Raw genomic sequence first — 24,097 nt, 5'->3', positions numbered from 1 at the left:
AGCAATCCGTATAATACACAGTGAATATATTGTCTCTGAGGAGCATCCCGCAAAGATATTAGCATAGCTCGTGAAGAGTTGCCATTGCAACACGACAGTTGTTTAAAAAGATTCTTCGGCTGTGAGTAAAAAACAAAAAAAAGCCAAGTCATGCATCTCCATCAAACTTAGATGCCATTGTTTTCTCGTGTGTTACTAAGGCCTCCTGGTTGGCCATTTATTTCCATTTCACAAGGCCTAGCCAATTATTTTTATTTTTTTTCCATAAACACAAAAGAAGTCAGGCGACTTTCTTCATTGAACTTTGCCATTTTCCTTTTTCTTTCTTTCTTTGGAGCTTTTTAATGATGCTCATTGAGACAATTTTAAGACATAGTCACCCTGTTGAAATGTTTTAACCAGAACAAAGTTTGGGAGATGCACCTGAGTAGCATGCTACTGTCTCAAATATTACAGACAAAGTTTCAAGTTTAGTGTTTCATTTTCAAGTAGAAGCTGTGCTCATTTAGATTTTTGTTTTTGGTAGCAGTGTTACTTTTTTTCATTTTTTTCATTATTGGCAGATTCAATTGAAATCCCATCAGTTTGTTTAGTTTTGGTCTGTGTCTCTTCTATGTATTGCTGTACAGCTTTGAGTACTGCATTCTCCACTAGCCTTTTGCTCAGGCTCATCAATTCTGCGTCATCTGGTTCTCTTCCATTTTTTTGACCTGAACAGCATAACAAAGAAACATGAGTGTTTTCTACATACATTTCTTACTTGGAGAAAAAAATCCCATTGCATTTCCTATCTTTGCTAATTATACAAAAAATATACCACTTGTCAATCAAAAATAATTCACACATGCATTAGGAGAAACAGCAAAGCAACTCTGAAAACCAAAACTGGTGTTAAAACATATCTACAGGGTTGTTTAAAATGGCTATGTCACTACTGCCCCCTTCCCTGCCATCCAAAATGAATATTTTCATAATTATAAAATCGAACTAAGTACTGAAACTCTAACCCAGTTAAAAGATATGCTAATACAAAGTAGGGACTACTTTATCTCAGTATTTTCCTATACTTGACAAAGCTTGACAAAAGGCGGAGCTACCTCAGCTGTCTCTGGTGAAAAAGACACCGTCTGTGGAGTGTCTCGCAGTCTCCTCAATAGACCTCAGTTATACTCTCTTGCATTAAGAGTACAACTCTGATGTAAGCTCCTGGCTGCAGACAGGGGCGGACTGACCACACGGGCAGATCGGTCATGGAACGAGGGCCCATGGCAGTCAGGGGCCCGGCTGTCTTAACAGCAATGTACTCTCTCTGGCTGGGAAGATCAGATCAGAGATCTCCCGAGCCAGAGAGGCACATGAACACTTGCCCCTAAAGTGCCCCCTGCACCTACTGAGTGAGACCTGGCAGCAATCCTGCTCTTGCCAGGTTTCCTCAATCCTCTCCCTGTGCGCAGCTCCATGTGAGGGGAGAAGGAGGGGCCCGGGGAAGGGAAGTTACATCACTTCCTGCCCCCTCCTTTCCTCCTCTGCTGCAGAGTGGTTGAAGCTAAGGAAAACTCTGCAGCCTGGCAGAAACAGCAGGTATGTAAATCCCCCATGCCCCTCCCCAGAACCCAACTCCCTCAGGACCCACCTCAGCCACTATCCCACCCTTCACTAACCTCAGCACTCATCTCAGCCCCCATCCCCCCAGCACTTTCCCCTTTACCCATCTAAGCCCCCAGCACCCAACTCAGCACCCATCTCCTCTTTCACCCACCTCAGCCCCCAACCCCCAGCACCTACCTCAGCCTCCACCTCCTCCTTTATCCATATCCCCCAGGGTCTCAGCTCCCAGGACCCCCTCCACCTACCTCAGCCCCCCCAGCACCCACATCTTCCCCAGCACACACCTCAGCCCTTACCCCCTCCACTCTCCTCAGTTCATATGCCCCTTCTCCACCAACCTCAGCCCCCTTCTCCCCCTTTACTCACCCCAGTGCCCATCTCACCCAACACCTACCTCAGCCCCCATCTCCCCAGAACCCACCTCAGCTCAGCATCTCACCCTTCACCCACCTCAACCCCCATGACCCCCTTTACCCACTTCAGCTTCTATTCCACCCTGCACCCACCTCAGCCCCATTTCCTCTTTCATCAACCACAGCCCCATATCCTACCCTGTACATACAGCAGAACCTATTCCTCCCTCACCAACCTCAGCCCTTATCCTTTCCTGCACCCACTAGAGACCCTATCCCTCCCTGTACCCACCACAGCCCCTCACTGGACCCACTAAAGCCCCTATACCTTCCAGCACCCAGTATAGCCCGTATCACACCTGCATCCACTACAGGCACTATCCCCCCTTGCACCCTGCACCTACTACAGCCATATCCCCACAGGCACACACTGCAGCAATTATCCACACACACAGACAAACTGCAGCCTTTATATTCCACAAACAGTAGAGCCTCTATTATCCATACAAACACACTACAGCCCCAGTATCCCTCAGATGCCTACTACAGCCCCTATCGCACAAACATAAAACTGCCACTACCACACACACCTCTTAGATGAGGCCTACACTAACAGTTCACCAAAGCAGGGCCGGCGCTTCCTATAAGGCGAACTAGGCAGCCGCCTAGGGCGCCATATAGGAGGGGGCGCCCTGCGCCCCCATCGTCGGCCCTTTAAATGTTGCAGCCGCCTGAGCGCTCTATATAGAGCGCTCAGGCGGCTGCCGCACTGCCTCACCTCCCCTGTAGCGTGGCCGAGCTCCTTTCTGGTCAGCGACCCGGCCGGACTGACAGGAAGTGCACACTTAGTGTGCACTTCCTATCAGTCCGGCCGGGTACAGAAAACAGAAACTCCTGTACCGCGGACCGGAGAGGAGCTCGGCCACGCTACAGTGGAGGTGAGGTTAGGAGGAGAACTGGGGGAGGGGAGGGAGATAAGAAGAAGAGGGAAGGTGGGGGAGTAAGAAGGAAACAAGGGAGGGGGAAGTAAGAAGAAAACAAGGGAAGGGGGAGTAAGAAGAATACAAGGGAGGGGGAGTAAAAAGAAGAATACAAGGGAGGGGGAGTAAAAATAAGACAAGTGGAGGGGGAGTAAGAAGAAGACAAGTGGAGGGGGCTAAGAAGGGGGGAGGGGGAGTATGAAAAGGGGTGGGGGAGTAAGAAGAAGAGGGGTGGGGGAGTAAGAAGAAAGGGGGGAGTAAGAAGAAGACAAGTGGAGGGGGGAGTAAGAAGAAGAGGGGAGGGGGGAGTAAGAAGAAGAGGGGGGAGTAAGAAGAAGACAAGTGGAGGGAAGGAGTAAGAAGGAGGGGGAGTAAGAAGAAGGGGGAAGGGGAGTAAGAAGAAGACAAGTGGAGGGGAGGAGTAAGAAGAAGAGGGGAGGGGGGAGTAAGAAGAAGGGGGGAGTAAGAAGAAAAGGGGAGTAAGAAGAAGAGGGGAGGGGGGTGTAAGAAGAAAGGGGGAGGGGGGAGTAAGAAGAAAGGGGGGAGGGGGGAGTAAGAAGAAAGGGGGAGGGGGGAGTAAGAAGAAAGGGGGGAGGGGGTAAGAAGAAAGGGGGAGGGGGGAGTAAGAAGAACACAGGGAGGGGGAGTAAGAAGAACACAGGGAGGGGGTGAGGAGAGGGGGAGGCGAGAAGAACACAGGGAGAGGGGAGTGAGAAGAACACAGGGAGAGGGGGTGAGGAGAACACGGGGGGTGAGAAGACACGGGGGGAGGTGAGAAGACACGGGGGGAGGTGAGAAGAACACAGGAGAGGGGGTGAGGAGAAGTGGAGACGAGGAGAAGGGGAGGTGAGGAAAACACAGGGAGGGTGGGTGGGTGTGAGAAGAGACCCCCAGGGGAGGGTGGGGGGAGAGGAGAGACTACTAAGGGGCAGGGGAGAGCTCTAAGGGACAGAAGGGAGAGCCCTTTCACACTACACGCACACACACAATGCATCCCTTACACACACATGCAAACACACACACACACACACACACTGCTTCTCTTACATACACACAGAAACATTGCATTTCTTACACACACTCAATGCACACACTTACAGACACACACCTTGCATCCCTTATGCATACAAACACAGATTCACACAATGGATCCCTTACACACAACCACAAACACACACTGCTTCCACTACACACAAACACACTGCATCACCTACACAAACTGGTATGCCTATACACTACATTCCATAAGCACACACATTAGATCCTCTACAATAACACATAACACATCCCCTACACACTACACTCCCTGTGAGCGAATTTAATGGGTGGAACATATAGGTGGACTTATGGGTGGGCCTTATGGGAATACTCACCGTCAGGCCCTGGGGCCCAGACCTTGAGCTGCTTCCTGTTCTCCCAGAACATTGAATTTTGTGACCGCAGTTACAAACAGCCTCCAGAGATCCGGTTCTACACCAGACCAGTGGAGCGAAACTGCAGCCAGTGCCCATCACCATCTTCATCTGGTTGTAAGTAGGCAATCTAGTATATTACTAGTGACACTAATCTCTAATTAACCTCACATTAAAGGGACACTATAGTCCCCAGAACCACTGCAGCTTAATGAAGTGGTTCCGGTGTCTATAGCGTGTCCCTGCAGGCTTTTTAATGTAAACACAGTGTGCAGCACTGGCGTTAGTTCATATGGCAGATCATATGGGTGGGGCATTGTGATGTCACATGGGGGGGCGGCACATTTTTCTTTTGCCTAGGGCGGCAAAAATCCTTGCACCGGCCCTGCACCTAATTACAATGGTCACTGCTGCAGCCCAAGATTAGTGGGAGTTTGGGGGCAGGATTTAATTTTGTGTGTTTGAAATTTTAATTTAGGCTAAAATAGTAAAGCTATGACTTTAATATGCACATTTTCCAAATCAGATATTTTAGCCTACATTTTGCAGTTTTGTTTCCATTTCACTATAGGTTTGTGTTTAATGAATAACTAGGGATGGGGTGGGAGGCCAAAATGGAACACCCAAAAAGGAAGGGTCTATCCACATAAAGTGCTTCTCAGCCTGGACTCATCTCATACAAAGCTGACTGACAGTCTCTAGGCTAGCCCCACACACAGGAGATCACTCAAAGAGAGTGCTGCTGAACTGCTCTGTACTTGGTCCTAGTATCCCACACACAGCACAAGCACATCTAATGAGATACTCTGTGCTTCTTGGGGACAGTTCCTCTGTGCCCATTGATGCAGGACAACAATACCCAGGTGAGCCATTATTAAAAACAAAGAAACTCATTATTACTGAATAAAAAAGTTCTAATAAAAAAAGATAAAAACTGTTGGTGGATAGTTGGATGCTGTAGGTTAAAGATAGTTGCTTAAATCCAAACCTGGGCTATATGACAATAGCCAAGTATAAGAATCACTTCCATAACATATTTTACCAGCCCTGATATTCTGAGCTTGTTTTACAACGGTCCATGACAGCCAACAGGGAAATAGTACAACCAGTGGTGCTCAGCACAAGCACAGAAACCAGTCTAGGAGGAATTATCTTTGAGAGTTTATGTTAAAGGGGTTTAGTAATGGACTGAGCACCTTTCTAGTTGCTTTTAATGCATGTCTATATTGTTTGGGAATCTGCAGAAAGCTTTCCAGGCGGAAAAACTATAATGTGTATAAGATACTGATGCTTATAAGCCCCACTGAAACATTTTGAAATCTGATAAATGAATACTCCAAGAAGGTGGGGTAATTGCCCTATGTTGCAGATGCCCAGGTACCACAGTATTATTGTTTTACATATAAATATCTTGCCCACTGTTCATGTTTCAGAGAGTTCCCCATGAAGTTGAGGCAGTTTGATCCTAACTAATAGATGTTTTAATTGAACAGAATACGTTTAAAAAAAAAAACTTGTCAAATGTGAGGTATTTCAACAGTTAATTTCATTATTTAGACACTATGAAATTAGACATTTGAGAATGCCTAAATGCTCTCTTTTATTTAACCTGTGAATATCCATATTCATGCTGCACAGCGTAGCATTATTAATGTAATCACTCTGACAATGTAACATGAAGATGAGCAATGCAGTGATACAGTAACTAAACAGACAGTGATATTGTCAGCAGGTTATCTATACTTAAAGGAACACTTTAATCACCTAAATTACTTTAGCTAAATAAAGCAGTTGTAGTGTATAGATCATTCCCCTGCAATTTCACTGCTCAATTCACTGTCATTTAGGAGTTAAATCACTTTGTTTCTGTTTATGCAGCCCTAGCCACACCTCCCCTGGCTATGACAGAGCCTGCATGAAAAAAAAAAAAAATGGTTTCACTTTCAAACAGATGTAATTTACCTTGAATAATTGTATCTCAATCTCTAAATTGAACTTAATCACATACAGGAGGCTCTTGCAGGGTCTAGCAAGCTATTAACATAGCAGGGGATAAGAAAATCTTAATTAAACAGAACTTGCAATAAAGAAAGCCTAAATAGGGCTCTCTTTACAGGAAGTGTTTATGGAAGGCTGTTCAAGTCACATGCAGGGAGGTGAGACTAGGGTTCATAGACAAAGGGATTTAACTCCTAAATGGCAGAGGATTGAGCAGTGAGCCTGCAGGGGCATGTTCTATTCACCAAAACTGCTTCATTAAGCTAAAGTTGTTCAGGTGACTATAGTGTCCCTTTAAATATATATTCTTAACAGATATATGTATATATTGGGAAAACTGCACCTAAACCTATTTTTTTCTTTTTAGTTGGAGGTTAATACTAATGCATTAGTAGGCTTTCTAATACAGTTTCTACCATTTATTAAATTTTACTATTAATTTAATAAACTATCTCATATCTTGTGCTAGGCACAGGCACACTTCTAGGAAACAGTTCTATTTAAAAAAACAGAATGGGGGCGGGGCCGGACCGCCATGCTGAACGGTCGCACAATGGAGTAGCTCCTGCAATAACCTACAGTTTTAGCCTCAAAACAATGGCTTAACGGTCACCTAACGACTGGCAGCTGCGACCAAGTGCAGGAAACCACCCTGGTCCCGAGGAGAGGCTCGCTGCACAGTTCCAGTCCCTCGGAGGGGTGATCCCCATCACACAAGATGAGGACCGCTCGAGCGGTGAGTTGGGTAGACGGCCGCTGCCCAGCTATCCTGCTCACCAGCAGGAAGGCAGAAGCACGGTGCTGGTCAGGTCTGGCCCTGTCCCCCCCCCCCTGGACCGGCAGGGGTGATCCCGGTCCCCACCCCGAGGCCCATCAGAGTGAAACAACACCGGCACTCAGAGTAGTGGCAGGGCGGACCCAGAAAGGCCGCTTCCAAAATGGCGATGACCGCATGTCCAACGACCCGTTTATGAGGGCCGCCGGGCGCACCCACCTCTCATGACTCCACGCCGACGGGGGCTGAGCGGGAACCGTCGTGCAAAAGCAAAGATCCCACAAGCCACAAGCCAAGCTATGGAGGAACTAAAACCAAGCATACCGAAGGACACCAACCACAGAGCAAGACAAGCTACAGCACCTTGGCCTGGCGGACCATACCGCACAGCTGACCACTAGGGGACCGAAATGCGAAGACTGACCACCTTTGCCGCCATAACGATACAGCTACAGGGACTTTCTTCTCGCCCAAGATAGGCACACGACTGGCCCTCAAGCTACCCACGAAGGGATTAACGCCCTAATACACTGCCACCCAACGAGACTATAAGTATCCAAGCCTTTTGTCCCGACACAGAAATACGTACTGTATAAAAACGGGCCACCTGGACTGCGACCACTGATCGCTTTTCTGGCCAGGGTCCCACCTGGTGTGGAAAATTTAAAATCTAAAGCTTAATCTAAACTGTTGATGCTGCTTTTGTTTTTAGCATCTGTTTCTCCTGTTACTAATATTATACTTTAAGGCTAGCATAACAACCACTTATTCTCTGCCTAGCTAGACAAGAGATATGTCTGACCATCTCACTAATCAGCTTAGGTTATGTTTAATTGTACAGCTTTGCTTATATAATGATTACACATGTCATGTTTTCCCTCTTTGTCACCCCTCTGAACACCCTCCTCTGACATGTGCATCTCGCTAATTCACTTAAACCAAACGTGAACCTAAACTACTGAAATATTGATATTATTACTATAAAAAAGTGCCTGAATAGCAAATGCCATGACTTGTATTATCAATGTTTATTAACTGTCACTGATGTCGCTGTTGTGGCGCACCAAGGCTACGTGTTAACTTTGTGCACAAATAAAATAAAGAATTAAAAAAAAAAAAAAAAACAGAATGTCACTGTTAGAATAAATAGCACAAGGGCATTGGCACTGTGCTGCTGAAAACCTAAGGCAGCGTGTCATACAGATATCAAATGTCCAGTCTCTGACTTGGAGACATATTTAACTCATTACTATCTAGTGTATTGGCTCCATATCTAGTGACTTTTCACAGTTTTTATTTATCCTAGTTAGAGCAGCTTTACAAAGACAAAAAGGTCTAGTAAAGGAAAACAATTATGGGCATCATGGAACATATACCAACAGAATGCAGCAGACAGAGCATAATTGGGCATTAAAGATACCGTCTGTCTGCATCATACATTCTCCCTATGTCAAATGCGATACATAGAAAATATTGGCGATGGTCACTGAAAATCATCCTGAGCTTTGATTGTGACCATGTTTCTATGATACTTTAGCTGGAAAAAGACTTTTCTGAATGAGAAATTATGTATATTACCTGATTGACGTCTCTTAAACACATTGTATCTATATTCTGAGATGTGCAGTGTAAGAGTTGGCTAGAGGTTTACCCCCATGGGATACTGGCTGTAAATTCCAACTGAAATATTTGACAAAAATTTTTTTATTAAATATCTCATAACTTACAAACCACTGTACAACCCCTGGATTCTGAACTCAGATAAGTGATCTCCCACCTTTTTTTTGTTTTAGCTGCTATGAAGTCTCCACTAATAGATGCCAAAAGTAGATTATAGGGCATCTTGGTACAGAATCAGGCAGCAAATAATTGTGAATTATTTTTATATTGCAGGCCTCCCAAGAGTCCCAGGCCTAATTTCAGAGGCAGCACAGCACAAGCGCATCATTAGACATACTCGAGCTGTGAATGGGCAATAGGAAGAAGGATGACAAAGAAAGGCCGGGTAAGAGACTACACTGAACAAAATTATAAACGCAACACTTTTGTTTTTGCCCCCATGAGTTGAGCTCAAAGATCTAAGACTTTTTCTATGTACACAAAAGGCCTATTTCTCTCAAATATTGTTCACAAATCTGTCTAAATCTGTGTTAGTGAGCACTGCTCCTTTGCCGAGATAATCCAGCCACCTCGCAGGTGTGGCATATCAAGATGCTGATTAACCCCCTATGCCGTCCTTATTTTGGTGGCTCTAAACGCCCCAAGACGGCATAGAACGTCCTGCGATCTAATGTACTTACCCGGTCGCCGGCAATCCAATGCCGGCGATCACGGTATGGGGGACTTAGCTGGGAGCCCAGGGAGTCCCCCTCTGTCCTCTTCGGCCCCCCAGGGCCGTCCATGTCAATGCCAGCAGGGGGAGTGCCTGTAATGACAGGTACTCCCCCTGCTGCCTGAAAATAAAATTAAAAGATGTTAAAACAGTGTAAAAATAAATAATATATACTTAGATCATATATATTTATTATATATATGATCTAAGTATATATATACACATATACACATATACACATAAATATACATACACTGTCTACGTGTATTTTAATATTAATATATACATTATTATATATATATATTAATATCAAAATACACGTACAATGATATTGATCAAATATATATAATTTTCATTATATATATTTATATATAATAAAAAATAAATAAATATATAAATATGTTAAAAAATAAAATTAAAAAAATAATAAAAAATAAATAGATAAAAAATATATAAACATGCGTCATTTCGTTCTAACTGTATTTTAAAATTAATATATATATATATATATATTGATATCAAAATACATGTAGAACAAATAAATATATATATTTATATACATAAATATAGAAAATAATCTTGCACTCCATATAGTGGAAATACTTGCCCGGTGCTTGTCAAGCCAAAATGTAGAAAGGTAGAAAATGATAGCACTCCCAGGACTCCAATTTAAGATTTAACTTTTAATCATTAGAAAAATAAAAAGATCGACGTTTCAGTCTGCCATTTGCAGACTTTCATCAGGACTAACACATACATAACTGGTACACACATATATACAGAAATAAAAACCAGCAATTAACTTACCCACCACCGGAATACACTCCCACTCCCTGTCTGTCCGGTTCGAAAAACGCGCGGGTTCCGCCGTCGGTCACGTGTGCGTGCGTGACGTCATCACGTGGCGTCGGCGTCATTACCACGTCACGTGATCGGCCGGAATACAGATTCATTGGGAGACTGTTGCTATGCGACCAAAGTGTCCATAGCAACTAAAATAAACATAAACACTGCTCGAGGGACATTTGCATAATATGTATATAGGTTTTAGCCACACAAAATATCTGCCCAATCTAATCCATTATCAAAATATGTAATATACATCTAGCCATTGGTCAAGTATGTACATAAAGTACTAAATGTAAAGGCAGAACAGGCTTATCAATAAATTTAACGACCAAGCAAAGAAGGCATATGAATCAAACCAGAGAGGAACTGGAAATCAAGAAAAATACAGAAAAGACAAAGAAAAAATACATAATAATGATGATAACTTGCATGAGCTCAAGAGAAATGTATCAAATGCCCTCCATCTAAGCATTGTAGGGTAGATAATGGCACTGACTGTCATACATCAAACGCCTATGTATCCATATCCAATTATATTACAACCCATAGAAAAAAGAAAAGAGAAAAAGCCACAGCAAAGTTATTGCATTGCCATAATACAGACTGGGGGGAGAGGGGTGCTGGCAGAGCTGTACTTACCTTTCCTGCAGCTCCTGTCAGCTCTCTCCTCCTCTGCGTGTCCGGTCAGCACCTCAGTCAGCTCCCAGTGTAAATCTCGCGAGAGCCGCGGCTCTCGCGAGGTTTACACTGGGAGCTGACAGAAGAGCAGAACGGACGGCGCAGAGGAGGAGAGAGCTGACAGGAGCTGCAGAACAGGTAAGTACAGCTCCGCCAGCCCCCCTCTCCCCCCCACTGAACTGCCACTGGACCACCAGGGAAGGAGAGCCCCCCTCCCTGCCATATATCAAGCAGGGAGGGGGGACGAAAATTTTTTTTATAAATAAAATAAGAAATCATAATAAAAAATAATAATAATAAAAAAAAAATTAATAACAAAAAAAAGGGGTATAAGGACCACTATGGGAGGGAGGGGGTGGGTATAAGGACCACTATGGGAGGGGGGGGGTATGAGGACCACTATGGGAGGGAGGGGGGGATAAGGACCACTATGGGAGGGAGGGGGGTATAAGGACCACTATGGGAGGGAGGGGGGGTATAAGGACCACTATGGGAGGGAGGGGGGGGATAAGGACCACTATGGGAGGGAGGGGGGTATAAGGACCACTATGGGAGGGAGGGGGGGGGATAAGGACCACTATGGGAGGGAGGGGGGTATAAGGACCACTATGGGAGGGAGGGGGGGTATAAGGACCACTATGGGAGGGAGAGGGGGGATAAGGACCACTATGGGAGGGAGGGGGGTATGAGGACCACTATGGGAGGGAGGGGGGTATAAGGACCACTATGGGAGGGAGGGGGGGTATAAGGACCACTATGGGAGGGAGGGGGGGTATAAGGACCACTATGGGAGGGAGGGGGGATAAGGACCACTATGGGAGGGAGGGGGGTATAAGGACCACTATGGGAGGGAGGGGGGGGATAAGGACCACTATGGGAGGGAGGGGGGTATAAGGACCACTATGGGAGGGAGGGGGGTATAAGGACCACTATGGGAGGGGGTGGGATAAGGACCACTATGGGAGGGAGGGGGGGTATAAGGACCACTATGGGAGGGAGAGGGGGGATAAGGACCACTATGGGAGGGAGAGGGGGGATAAGGACCACTATGGGAGGGAGGGGGGGGGATAAGGACCACTATGGGAGGGAGGGGGGGGATAAGGACCACTATGGGAGGGAGGGGGGGGATAAGGACCACTATGGGAGGGAGGGGGGTATAAGGACCACTATGGGAGGGAGGGGGGGGGATAAGGACCACTATGGGAGGGAGGGGGGTATAAGGACCACTATGGGAGGGAGGGGGGGGTATAAGGACCACTATGGGAGGGGGTGGGATAAGGACCACTATGGGAGGGAGGGGGGGTATAAGGACCACTATGGGAGGGAGAGGGGGGATAAGGACCACTATGGGAGGGAGGGGGGTATAAGGACCACTATGGGAGGGAGGGGGGGGATAAGGACCACTATGGGAGGGAGGGGGGGGGGATAAGGACCACTATGGGAGGGAGGGGGGGAGATAAGGACCACTATGGGAGGGAGGGGGGGTATAAGGACCACTATGGGAGGGAGGGGGGGTATAAGGACCACTATGGGAGGGAGGGGGGGTATATGGACCACTATGGGAGGGATGGGGGGGATAAGGAACACTATGGGAGGGAGAAAGGGGATAAGGACCACTATGAGAGGGAGGGGGTGGGATAAGGACCACTATGGGAGGGGAGGGGGAAGTAAGGACCACTAGGGGAGGGGAGGGTAAGGACCACTAGGGGAGGGGAGGGTAAGGACCACTAGGGGAGGGGTGAGTCAGGACCACTGGGGGGGGAGTGAAGGAACACGGGGGTGGGGAGGTAAGGACCACTGAGGGAGGAGGAGGGGAAGTCAGGACATATGGGGGGAGGGGGCGGCAAAAAATGTTTTGCCTACGGCGGCAAATATCCTTGCACCGGCCCTGCACACACTGCATTCACACACTGCATTCATGCACACACACACTGCACTCATACACACACGCTGCACTCATACACACACACACATACGCACACACTGCATTCATTATACACACACTGTAAATAAATATTCAATTAATATATTTTTTTTTAGGATCTAATTTTATTTAGAAATTTACCAGTAGCTGCTGCATTTCCCACCCTAGTCTTATACTCGAGTCAATAAGTTTTCCCAGTTTTTTGGGATAAAATTAGGGGCCTCGGCTTATATTCGGGTCGGCTTATACTCGAGTATATACGGTATATATTTATGTAATAATTTTACATAATTAGGTCATTTCATTAATTACAATTTGCAGGACCTGCCTGCCAACCCAGGCAGAAAGTTCAGGGAATTAAATTTTCTAGCACTATATTTAACCCTGTAACTTTCCAAGACACCATAAAACTGTACATGGGGGGTACTGTTTTACTCGGAAGACTTCGCTGAACACAAATATTAGTGTTTCAAAACAGTAAAATATATTACAACGACGATATCGTCAGAGGCAGTGACATTTTTTGCATTTTTCACACACAAATGGCACTTACACTGACGATATAATTGTTGTGATACGTTTTACTGTTTTGAAACACTATATTTGTGTTCAGCGAAGTCTCCTGAGTATAACAGTACCCCTCATTTACAGGTTTTATGGTGTTTTCAAAAGTTACAGAGTCAAATATAAGGTTTGCGTTTCAGTTTTTTCACATTAAAATTCGCCAGGTTGCCTTTGAGACCATATGGTAGCCCAGGAATGAAAATCATCCCCATGATGGCATACCATTTGTAATAGTAGACAACCCAGTGTATTGCAAATAGGGTATGTTCAGTTTTTTTTAGTAGCCACTTAGTCACAAACACTGGCCAAAATTTGCGTTCAAATTAGTTTTTTGCATTTTCAAATATTAACACTAAATTTGGTCAGTGTTTGTGACCAAGTGGCTACTAAAAAAGACTGGACATACTCCATTTGCAATACCTTGGGTTGTCTACTTTTGCAAATGGTATGCCATCATGGGGGTAATTCTTATTCCTGGGCTACCATATGGTCTCAAAGGCAACATAACCAATCTGGCGAATTTAAATGTGAAAAAACTGAAATATGTAACACGCTATATTTGACCCTGTCGGTGCAGTTAGAATTCAGTAATTTTCACTGGTGAATAACCCTGAATGTGCTTGTGGCATATTTTGAGGTGGATTAAAAAACACTGCTCCAGTGCCCCTCAGATTTAGAGGCTGCTGCCAATCTAAAAGAGTTCCATACAAGCAAAATCAATATGACTAACTAATGCAATAGAAGTTGGGTTTCTTCAATACATTAATTTAACATAAGCCCTTAACGTACTAATTTAGTAGAAATATAATGGATCAAGTGCTCTATAAATGAGTAAACGTTATAAAATATAGAACATATTATATCTTTCAGGATAATACTAATTGTATAATGACATTCCCAACAATAATGTCCTGTGGAGCCTAGTACCATTAATATATAATCAGCATGCTCCCACACATCACCTGAATGGAAGTATTTTATTAAAGGGGAATAGTTTCCTCTGTAAAAAGTAAAACATTAGATATAACCATGAAACCCATGTTAACCACACACATTACAAAGGTGGATATTCCCTCTACATTTTTGCACCACTTTTGTTTTAGAACAGAACACTTTGATAGACTTCCCCCATTGTTTCTATTTATCATCCACCCTCCAAGCTCTTTTATGTTGATTGAGAGCCATTAATTTAGAGCGGAGTTCTGATACTATGATCTGTAGAAATTGTAGGATTCTATGTATCAGCCACCAGACATCATCCAACTCAGGAACCATTCAGGGAGAATTTCAAATGATGCCACAAACAGTCTGCTTACCTCCCGGAGCGACTAACAGGTATATTAGAGGGAGAGATCACAAATATGTTCCACTCTTCCTCATACATGTTAATGAACAACTAAAAGGTAATTGTAATCACAGTGAAATAATAATATATTGGTCCCAAAAGATCATGGAGATTAATGTTTAAGTAATGAACTACATGATTATAGCTGTGCATTTCAACTGATTGCTAAGCATGAAAATTAGAAGCATGATGGAGGAAATAAGCATAACATTTTACAGCTCTTTAAAATCTCTTTAAGTCTGTTTTTGTATTCCTCACGGCCGCATGCTCCCCAGTTTGATTTGTCTCATTGAAATGGTGCATTTCTATTTCCAGCTAAATGTTGTGCTGTACAGATTTGCAATCTGAACGATGAGAAGTTTATCAAACCACTACTAGTAGAATTTACTATAACTGGAATCTGGAAAGGCAATCTATTTGATATCCTCTATAGTCTAATTTAAATCTTATTGATGATTTCTATACTCACTTTATGGGGAAATATACTTTAAACTTCATGTACAGTTTCTGTGTTAAAAGACCACTATAGACACCCAGGTCACTTCATCTTAAAGAAGTTGTCTGGGTGCAGTGGTCCTGCAATGAAAAACATTGCCATGTTGTCAGACTCTGTTATTCAATGAAATACTACTCATACAGAGTATGGACCTTTGCCACGCATGCACACTAGGCCAGGGCCGGCGCTACCATTAGGCGAATAAGGCTTTCGCCTAGGGCACCGGCCGCTGGCGGGCATCCACCGGGAGGTTTTCCAGTGGGCTGCCCTGCTGCTGTCTGGGGCTGGTGCGGCTCCTTAGCCACTCTCCAGAGCAGCCATTCAGCTGCTGGGCTATCTCTGCAGCTAAAATACATACAATGTAGGAGATGATTCACACTTCTAGAATGGTTCTGTAATATAAAAAGCAATATAGTGTAATATGCTAGTACAATTGTATCAATCGAAATGAGCGTCAGGTACTCACAAGCCTAGAGCCAAATTTCTGCATATGGCTCTCATGGATAGCGCTGTGGGACTTTTCAGGATGTCCCTCTCCTCTTCCCAGATCACTTATATGATGCTCCGGTTGGGTAATAATCCAGGTTCCACAACTTGACTTGAATTTTTCAGGAGAAAACTTTATTGCTCCCCAATGTGGAGTAAAACATGGATAAAATTGAAATTTCGATAAAATAAATAAAAGATAAATAAAAGATAGAGTAACTGTAAAAGAAGGCACAAGGAGAGAGTCCCCACAATATAGAAGGAATACCCAAAGATATGGAGAAAAGAGGAACCCCTCGACAGATCTAAACATAAGAAGAGGAATTACGCCAAGAGAATATGGAAGGAACAGCCGGAAAGCTCTCAGACCAGAAGATGTGAGAGAAAGAGATCCCTCAAGACAACAAAAGGAATCCAGAAGAGACATCAAGTCTCAAGAAAGATATGAAGAGAGAAAAACTTTGAATCTAGAACCACTACACACAGAAAAATATCGAGATACTCCTGTGGATTTTCGGAGGGAACCCACAACAGGGAAGCTCAAATGGCAAGAGAAACCGACATCATGGGAATCCCCGGGCAAACGCCAAAGATCCAGAGAACAAGAATCAGAAGAGGAAGAAAGGGGAAACAAAGAAAAGAAGGGAAGGTTATAGACTCCAATGGAATCTTTAACCTTACTGATTGCCCACTTACTGATGGAGAAATACAAGTCCTAAAAAAAGGCCTCAAGTTCGCCCCTACAGCCGAAATAGATAAATTCAACTTTTTTATTGACATGAATAAATTCATGAGAAATCTATGCTTAAAAAAGTTTTTTAATGATAAAGATTACCCGACGAATGAACCCCCGGAAAGCGAACAAAATTTTGTTCAAACACAATTGAAAGAGAAATCAACTTTTTTTCCCAGACACATGATCTCTGATGGAATGAAAACATTTGAGACCATGGTGATGGGGGAAATAAACAAAATTAAAAAACTAAATAAATTTCAACAAAACATGTCTAGAAAAGAAAAAAATACTTTAACAAAATTACAAAAAAACAAAGACCTGATTATAAAACCAGCCGACAAAGAGGGTGGGATAGTGGTATTATCGAAGCTGAAATACATGGAAGAATCTGAAAGAATCCTTTCAGACTCCAGCACTTACCAAAAACTTAATTCTAATCCCACTAACAAAGTGAAGGAACTCTTTGAAGAATATATTAAGAAGGGATTGGAAAAAGAAATACTCACAGAAAAAGAAGGTAAATATTTACAGACAGCACACCCGAAATGACCGTTTTTTTATTATTTACCTAAAGTACATAAGAACCCACTAAACCCACCAGGACGCCCAATTATATCAGGAATAGACTCCATTTCCTCCAGAATTTCAGAGTACATCGATATACTACTACAGCCTATAGTTGCTAAGACATTGTCACACTTGAAAGATACAATCCATATCTTACAAGTTCTAGATTCGATCCAATGGAAACACAGTTATCATTTGGTTACAAGTGATGTTACATCCTTGTACAGTATTATCCCACACGAAATAGGAATAAAAGCGGTGAAATATTTTTTAGTTAAAGCGAATTTTAAAGATGAGCAAATAGAGTTCATTTTAGAAGGGATCCATCTCATTTTAACGAACAACTTTTTTTGGTATCACGATACTTTTTATCTACAAATTAGAGGGACGGCGATGGGCACCAAATTCGCATCCAGTTACGCAAATCTTTTTATGGCGTATTGGGAGGAACATTTCATCTATTCAATCCATCCCTGGGTGTCGAATTTGGTGTCCTACCACCGATATATAGACGACATCTTTTTAATTTGGGAAGGCACGACAGACCTTTTAGAGATGTTCAAACATTTTTTTAACGACAATGACTGGGGGATTATCCTCACCACCTCTCAAAGTCAGAAGGAAATCCATTTTTTAGATCTCCACATCTTTGTACAAAATGAGCAAATTAAAACAAAAAATTTCTTCAAAACAGTAGATGCAAACGGGTACATCGAGAAATCCAGTTGCCACCATAGACCATGGCTTAAGAACGCACCTAAAGGACAATTTTTGAGGATAAGGCGTAACTGCACTAATGACGAAGACTTTAAGACACAAGCAGGGAGAATAAGAGAACAATTTAAAGAAAAAGGATACGAAGAAACTGAATTGAACATAGCTATGGAAGAAGTAATGAACACATCAAGGAAAGATTTACTAACCTACAAACCCAAAAACACACAATCTACGTATACCCAGAATATTCCTTTTATTTGCAATTTTAATGGTAACCACAAACAAATAAATAGAGCCATCAGGAAATACTGGTATATCTTACAAGAAGATCCTGTTTTAAAAACTATTTTACCGACCCAACCACGTATAATTTATAGAGGTGCCACTAATATGAAAAAAACCCTAGTTCGAAGTAGTGAAGGCCCAGCCAAAATAAAACATTTTCTAAACTATAATAAAGGTTTCTATGGTTGTGGGACCTGCCTGGCGTGCAGGACCACCAAAAGCAAAAAGAGACACCTGACCGATATTAAAGATTTCATCAATAAGGAATTTACCATTAAGGAACAACTTACATGCTTCTCAAAAGGAGTCATTTATGTGATAAAATGCCCCTGTGGCCTATTATACATAGGCAGAACCATAAGATGCCTGCACATAAGAATTTCGGAACACGTGCGCAACATAAAGAAAGGTCTAGAGACACACAGTTTATCAAAGCAGTTTAAAACCCACCATAACCAGGAACCTGAGAACCTATTTTTTTGCTCACTTAAACTTGTAGAAAAAGATTGGAGGGGAGGTGACTTTAACAAAAAAATCGGAATAGAAGAAATGAAATTCATCTATAACTTTAACACTCTAATACCCCACGGATTAAATTCAGACTTCGAGGTCTGTCATTTCTTCTAAATGCCTATTTGTAAGAAACATCTTTATGCTAGAATAAAATTGAATAATATCAGGAAAATGCTGTCACCTCCTACTACATAGAGCAGGCTTTTAAAAGTATTTGATATACTTGCAATCCTCTAAAACGGAAAGCACTTTGTTATCCACCTAGAGACACCTGTGTGATGAATATTTAATATTATAATGAAAGTTAACAATACCCTACAACTATAAGCACCTTAAAGATACCAGTATTAAGATTAAGAATGATTATCACCATTGGCACAACACTAGCACTTTAATATAATATGTCAGCATATGATGTTTTTTTCAATGTGACCAATATTATCTAAGTTAAAGGCTATTATCACTTTTTGCACAACATCAGCATTTTAATGTTTAATTAAGCACTTTAATGTTATGCTACTAATGCTATTTAAATTCCCATTAATAACACCAGCACTTTAATGCTATGCTAATAACACCAGCACTTTAATGCTATGCTACTAATGCTATTCAAATTCCTATTAATTGAGCACTTTTATGTTATGCCACTAAAGCTATCTAAATTCCCATTAATTCCGAAATGGAACGCACGATACGCTCGACATGCGTTCCAGTGACGTCAGTTGATAGCGACGGCGCCATTTGAAAGTGGAACGCATGCCGTCAGCGGTGGAACGCACGTTGCGTTCCATACGTGCGATAGCCGGAACCCGGAAGTGAAAAGACACAAGGGGATTAAGAAGACGCCAAACAGAGAAGGAAGCCCATACACCGATTGAAAAAGCCCCTGATACGGGGCGAAACGCGTTTCGGACATTTGGACTTTTGCCAATTGGCAGGACTATATACAGTTACTCTATCTTTTATTTATTTTATCGAAATTTCAATTTTATCCATGTTTTACTCCACATTGGGGAGCAATAAAGTTTTCTCCTGAAAAATTCAAGTCAAGTTGTGGAACCTGGATTATTACCCAACCGGAGCATCATATAAGTGATCTGGGAAGAGGAGAGGGACATCCTGAAAAGTCCCACAGCGCTATCCATGAGAGCCATATGCAGAAATTTGGCTCTAGGCTTGTGAGTACCTGACGCTCATTTCGATTGATACAATTGTACTAGCATATTACACTATATTGCTTTTTATATTACAGAACCATTCTAGAAGTGTGAATCATCTCCTACATTGTATGTATTTTATGTGTATTTTATAGAGTGGTGTAAGGGGTTTCCACTCAGGTGATCTGTGGCATTTATTGCCACCACACTTAATCCCACTTTGTTTGTATATTTTTGTGTTTCACTTACTATCTCTGCAGCTGCTTGCCTGCTCGGGAGTGGGGTATGCTGTAACCCCAGCACCTGAGCAGAGCACTGTGCTTCCTGCAGGCAGGGAAAGCCGGGACATGACTTAGTATCCCGGTTGCCCCCTGCCTGTAAACACCAGAAGCACTCTGAGGGGAATAGGAAGTAGCCTGTGCTCACAGTGCACGGCACTCCTGCTCCCCCACCAGGAACAACAGAAGCTACCTGCAGGCTGGACCCCTCTCCTTTATTCACAGCACTTATGAATGATCCATCTGAAGGTAAGTGGGACGGATTATGAGTATGAGTGTATGATGGTAAACTGGTCTGTGTGCACTAAATTGCTGTGTTTGTGTGTGTAAATAAAGTGTGACTATATGTAAAGTGGTGTGAGTTTGTGCTTGATTGACAGTGTGTGTGTGTGTGTGTTAGTTAGAGTGTGTAGGTGGAACTGTGAATGTCACTGAGAGTGTGTGTGTGTGTGTTAGTGACTGTGTGTAAATGATATTGCGCATGTCAGTGAGTGTGTAAATGACACTGTATGTCATTGAGAGTGTGTGTAAGTGAAACTGTGTATGTCAGTGATACTGTGTGTGAGTGACACTGTGTGTGTTAGTGACTGTGACATTGTGTATGTCAATGAAAGTGTGTAAGTGACACTGTATGTCAGTGAGAGTGTGTGTTAGTGAAAGTGTGTAAGTGACATTGTGTATGTTAGTGTAAGTGTGTTAGTGAAAATGTGTATGTATGTCAGAGTGTGTGAGTGACAGTGTGTGTGTGTGTGTGTGACACCATGTAATTAGATACCTATATATAAAAATATATTTAAAATATATATTAATAGAATTCTATATTAAACCGAAAAATGTTCGCAGTAACAAATTACATCTCAATATTATTACAAATTAAATACCACCAAATGCATTGGAAAAAGAGTGTATAAATATATGTATTAAGCAGTATATGTATGCATTAGGCAGTGTGTGTGCATGATCTAAGCATTAGGTAGAATTAGTGTATTAATGTGTGTATTAGGCGGTGTGTGTGTGTGTGTGTGTGTGTGTATTTATGTATTGGGCTGTGTGCATATGGTTGTATGTAATAGGCAGTCTGTGTGGATGGATGGATGGATAGATGTATTAAGCAGTGTGTGTATATGGATGCATATACTGAATGAGTGTTTCTACGCAGTGTGTTTTCTTCCCTAAATGTCTCTTCATTGCAATTCAGAATTTAGTGAATAAACCTGTAAGAGAATGTAGTTGCCTTCCTGAGGGGGCGGCAAAATGGATTGTTGCCTAGGGCGGCAAGATTCCTTATGGGAGAGCATTGGAGTGGCTGAGATCGAGGTTGATGATCTCTGCCAGGGTGGAAGGGCGGCCGTGGTGAGATCAGTGCACTGTTGGATATAAGGTGAGTAATTTTAGTTTTTTAACCCTTGCAGGAGGATATCTAAATAGTGAGGAGAATACTGTGGCATTAGGAACACATGTTTTTATTAGTTTTCCTTTAATGAATGGATACGTATACATTAATAGCTCAAGTATACTTTTGGTAATACTCATAAGATTTAATATCTATATGGCTCTGTCTTATGTAGTGATAGTCTATTTTGTTTTTGGAGAAAGGAATGTAATAAGGCTTTTGTGATTGGAGATGAGAATGTATGGGTAGTGTTGGGATTATTCATTAAACCCGTACTTGCTGTAAATAAATCATGAGGTGGAAAATTGTGGAAATAGAGATTATTTTTTCCTCTTTTTTAAAGGGACACTATAGTCACCTGGACAACTTTAGCTTAATGAAGCAGTTTTGGTGTATAGAACATGCCCCTGCAGCCTCACTGCTCAATCCTCTGCAATTTAGGAGTTAAATCCCTTTGTTTATGAACCCTAGTCACACCTCCCTGCATGTGACTTGCACAGCCTTCCATAAACACTTCCTGTAAAGAGAGCCCTATTAAGGCTTTCCTTATTGCAAGTTCTGTTTAATTAAGATTTTCTTATCCCCTGCTATGTTAATAGCTTGCTAGACCCTGCAGGAGCCTCCTGCATGTGATTAAAGTTCAATTTAGAGATTGAGATACAATTATTTAAGGTAAATTACATCTGTTTGAAAGTGAAACCAGTTTTCTTTTTTCATGCAGGCTCTGTCAATCATAGCCAGGGAAGGTGTGGCTAGGGCTGCATAAACAGAAACAACGGGATTTAACTCCTAAATGACAGTGCATTGAGCAGTAAAATTGCAGGGGAATGATCTACACACTAAAACTGCTTTATTTAGCTTAAGTAATTTAGGTGACTAAAGTGTTCCTTTAAATATTGTATTCATATAAAATGTTGTGCTGTCCATACATATATAGTTGTAAAATTAATTAACCCCCATTGAAACTCAGGTTTACTCACAGACTTTCAGCTGTTTGCATTGAACAAATGAAACAAAACATAGACAGATTTTCAAAAATGCTTAGTAACTAAGGGGTTATATATTTAAGGAGCAGGGGAAACACTTCATCATAATGTCTACTGATGCTAAAATTCCAATGTGTCTAACAGGCAGGGCCGGATTAACATAGGGGCTGATGGAGCTGCAGCTCCAGGCCCAGGCCCATGGAATAGGCCCATTTAAAAAAAAAAAAAAAAACTTTTTTTTTTTTTTTTTTTTACACACTACTCTTAGGTTTGCCATCTGACTGGTATTTTAAGGCAGAGCCTGTATTTGAGGCTGCCTGGCCGTGATGGTATTGCATTAAAACCGGCAATACAAATGCAAATATTTTTCTCAGTATAAACGGAGATTACTCTGCAATACCAGCACTGGCCAGTAGGGGTCACTGTGTATGGAGAGAGGCAGGGATAGGAAGTTACAGCATATCCCTCCCTGCCTCCCTCTCTCTACTCACTGATACGCAGGGGAGCAGCTACACAGCACAGGGCGTTCAAACAGCAGCTCCCAGCCTGCAGAGACAGACTACAGCTCAGGGAAGTGAGGGATGAGGGGAAAGGCACCAGGGAGACATGGGGACACTGAGACACTAGGAGATACTGGGAGACGTGGGGATACTGAAACACACATGGGGACACTGAAACACATGGGGACACTGAGACACATGGGGACACTGAGACACATGGGGACACTGTGACACATGGGGACACTGTGACACTAGGGGACCTGTGACACTAGGGGACCTGTGACACATTGGGACACTAGAGACACAGTGTCTCCATGTCTCCCATTGTCCCCATGCCTCCCAGCCAGTGTCCCTAGTGTCTCAGTGTCCCCATGGCTCCCAGTGTCCCCAAATGTCTTTGTCCCCATGTCTCCCATATGTCTGTGTCCCTATGTCTCCCAGCCAGTGTCCCTAGTGTCCCCATGTCTCCCAGTGTCTGCGTCCTCATGTCTCTGTGACCCTAGTGTCTGTGACCATATTTCTCCCAGTGTCCCCAAATGTCTGTGTCCCCATGTCTTCAAGTGTCCCCATGTCTGTATCCACAAGTGCCCTCATGTCTCCCAGTGTCCCCATGTCTCTCAGTGCCCCCATGTCTCTCAGTGCCCCCGTGTCTCTCAGTGTCCCTGTGTCTCTGTGTCCCCATGTCTCTGTGTCCCCTAGTATCCTAGTGACACGGGACACACTGAGACATGGGGACACAGGGAGAAATGGGGACACAGACACTGTGAGACTAGGGGACTGGGCGACATGGGGACATTGACACTGTGATGCATAGGGACACTGATGCCAGGCTGGCCTTCCAATTCTTTGGACAGACATACCCCCTTTTTGGGCATGTTGGCCCCTTTTGGCAGTTCTGGTCACGTGATTCGCGTCACTGGCCCACCCTTTTACCCCACCCATTTGCTTCCTGCTTCACTGGACACTGCTGTTAGGGGGTATGGATTTACTTGAAAGATGAAAGCATAAATTAGATAAAGAGATTAGCATAGAGTATGTGTTTTCTTATAGCTGCATCCTTTGAGTTTCCCTCCAACACCATCTCCATCAGATACATGATGCTTGAGAGGTATGACTGTTTTAGTGTTTTCTTCTATACGATTCTGTAATTAGGCCCCATCATAAT

At 43.1% G+C, this 24,097-nt stretch overlaps 1 protein-coding gene across 3 annotated transcripts in view; it reads right to left on the bottom strand.

Annotated features, from left to right (window-relative positions):
• LOC134587103 (A-kinase anchor protein 7-like) overlaps nt 1–24,097 on the bottom strand; it is a 154,584-nt gene that overhangs the window by 755 nt on the left and 129,732 nt on the right. For 2 of the 3 annotated variants that reach the window (XM_063443227.1, XM_063443229.1), the window contains one exon: nt 530–710. The exons of the other annotated variant lie outside the window; for it this stretch is intronic. In XM_063443227.1, coding sequence (XP_063299297.1) covers nt 532–710 — 179 coding nt within the window. In that variant the 3' untranslated portion in view covers nt 530–531. Of the gene's footprint in view, nt 1–529; nt 711–24,097 lie in introns of those variants that run through there. 3 annotated transcript variants of the gene reach the window in all.

The sequence above is a fragment of the Pelobates fuscus genome, chromosome 2, assembly GCF_036172605.1.
Source record: "Pelobates fuscus isolate aPelFus1 chromosome 2, aPelFus1.pri, whole genome shotgun sequence".
In the NCBI taxonomy this organism is placed as follows: Eukaryota; Metazoa; Chordata; class Amphibia; order Anura; family Pelobatidae; genus Pelobates; species Pelobates fuscus.
The sequence above is the reverse complement of the archived record's forward strand: the minus strand, read 5'-3'. Positions and strand labels throughout refer to the sequence as shown.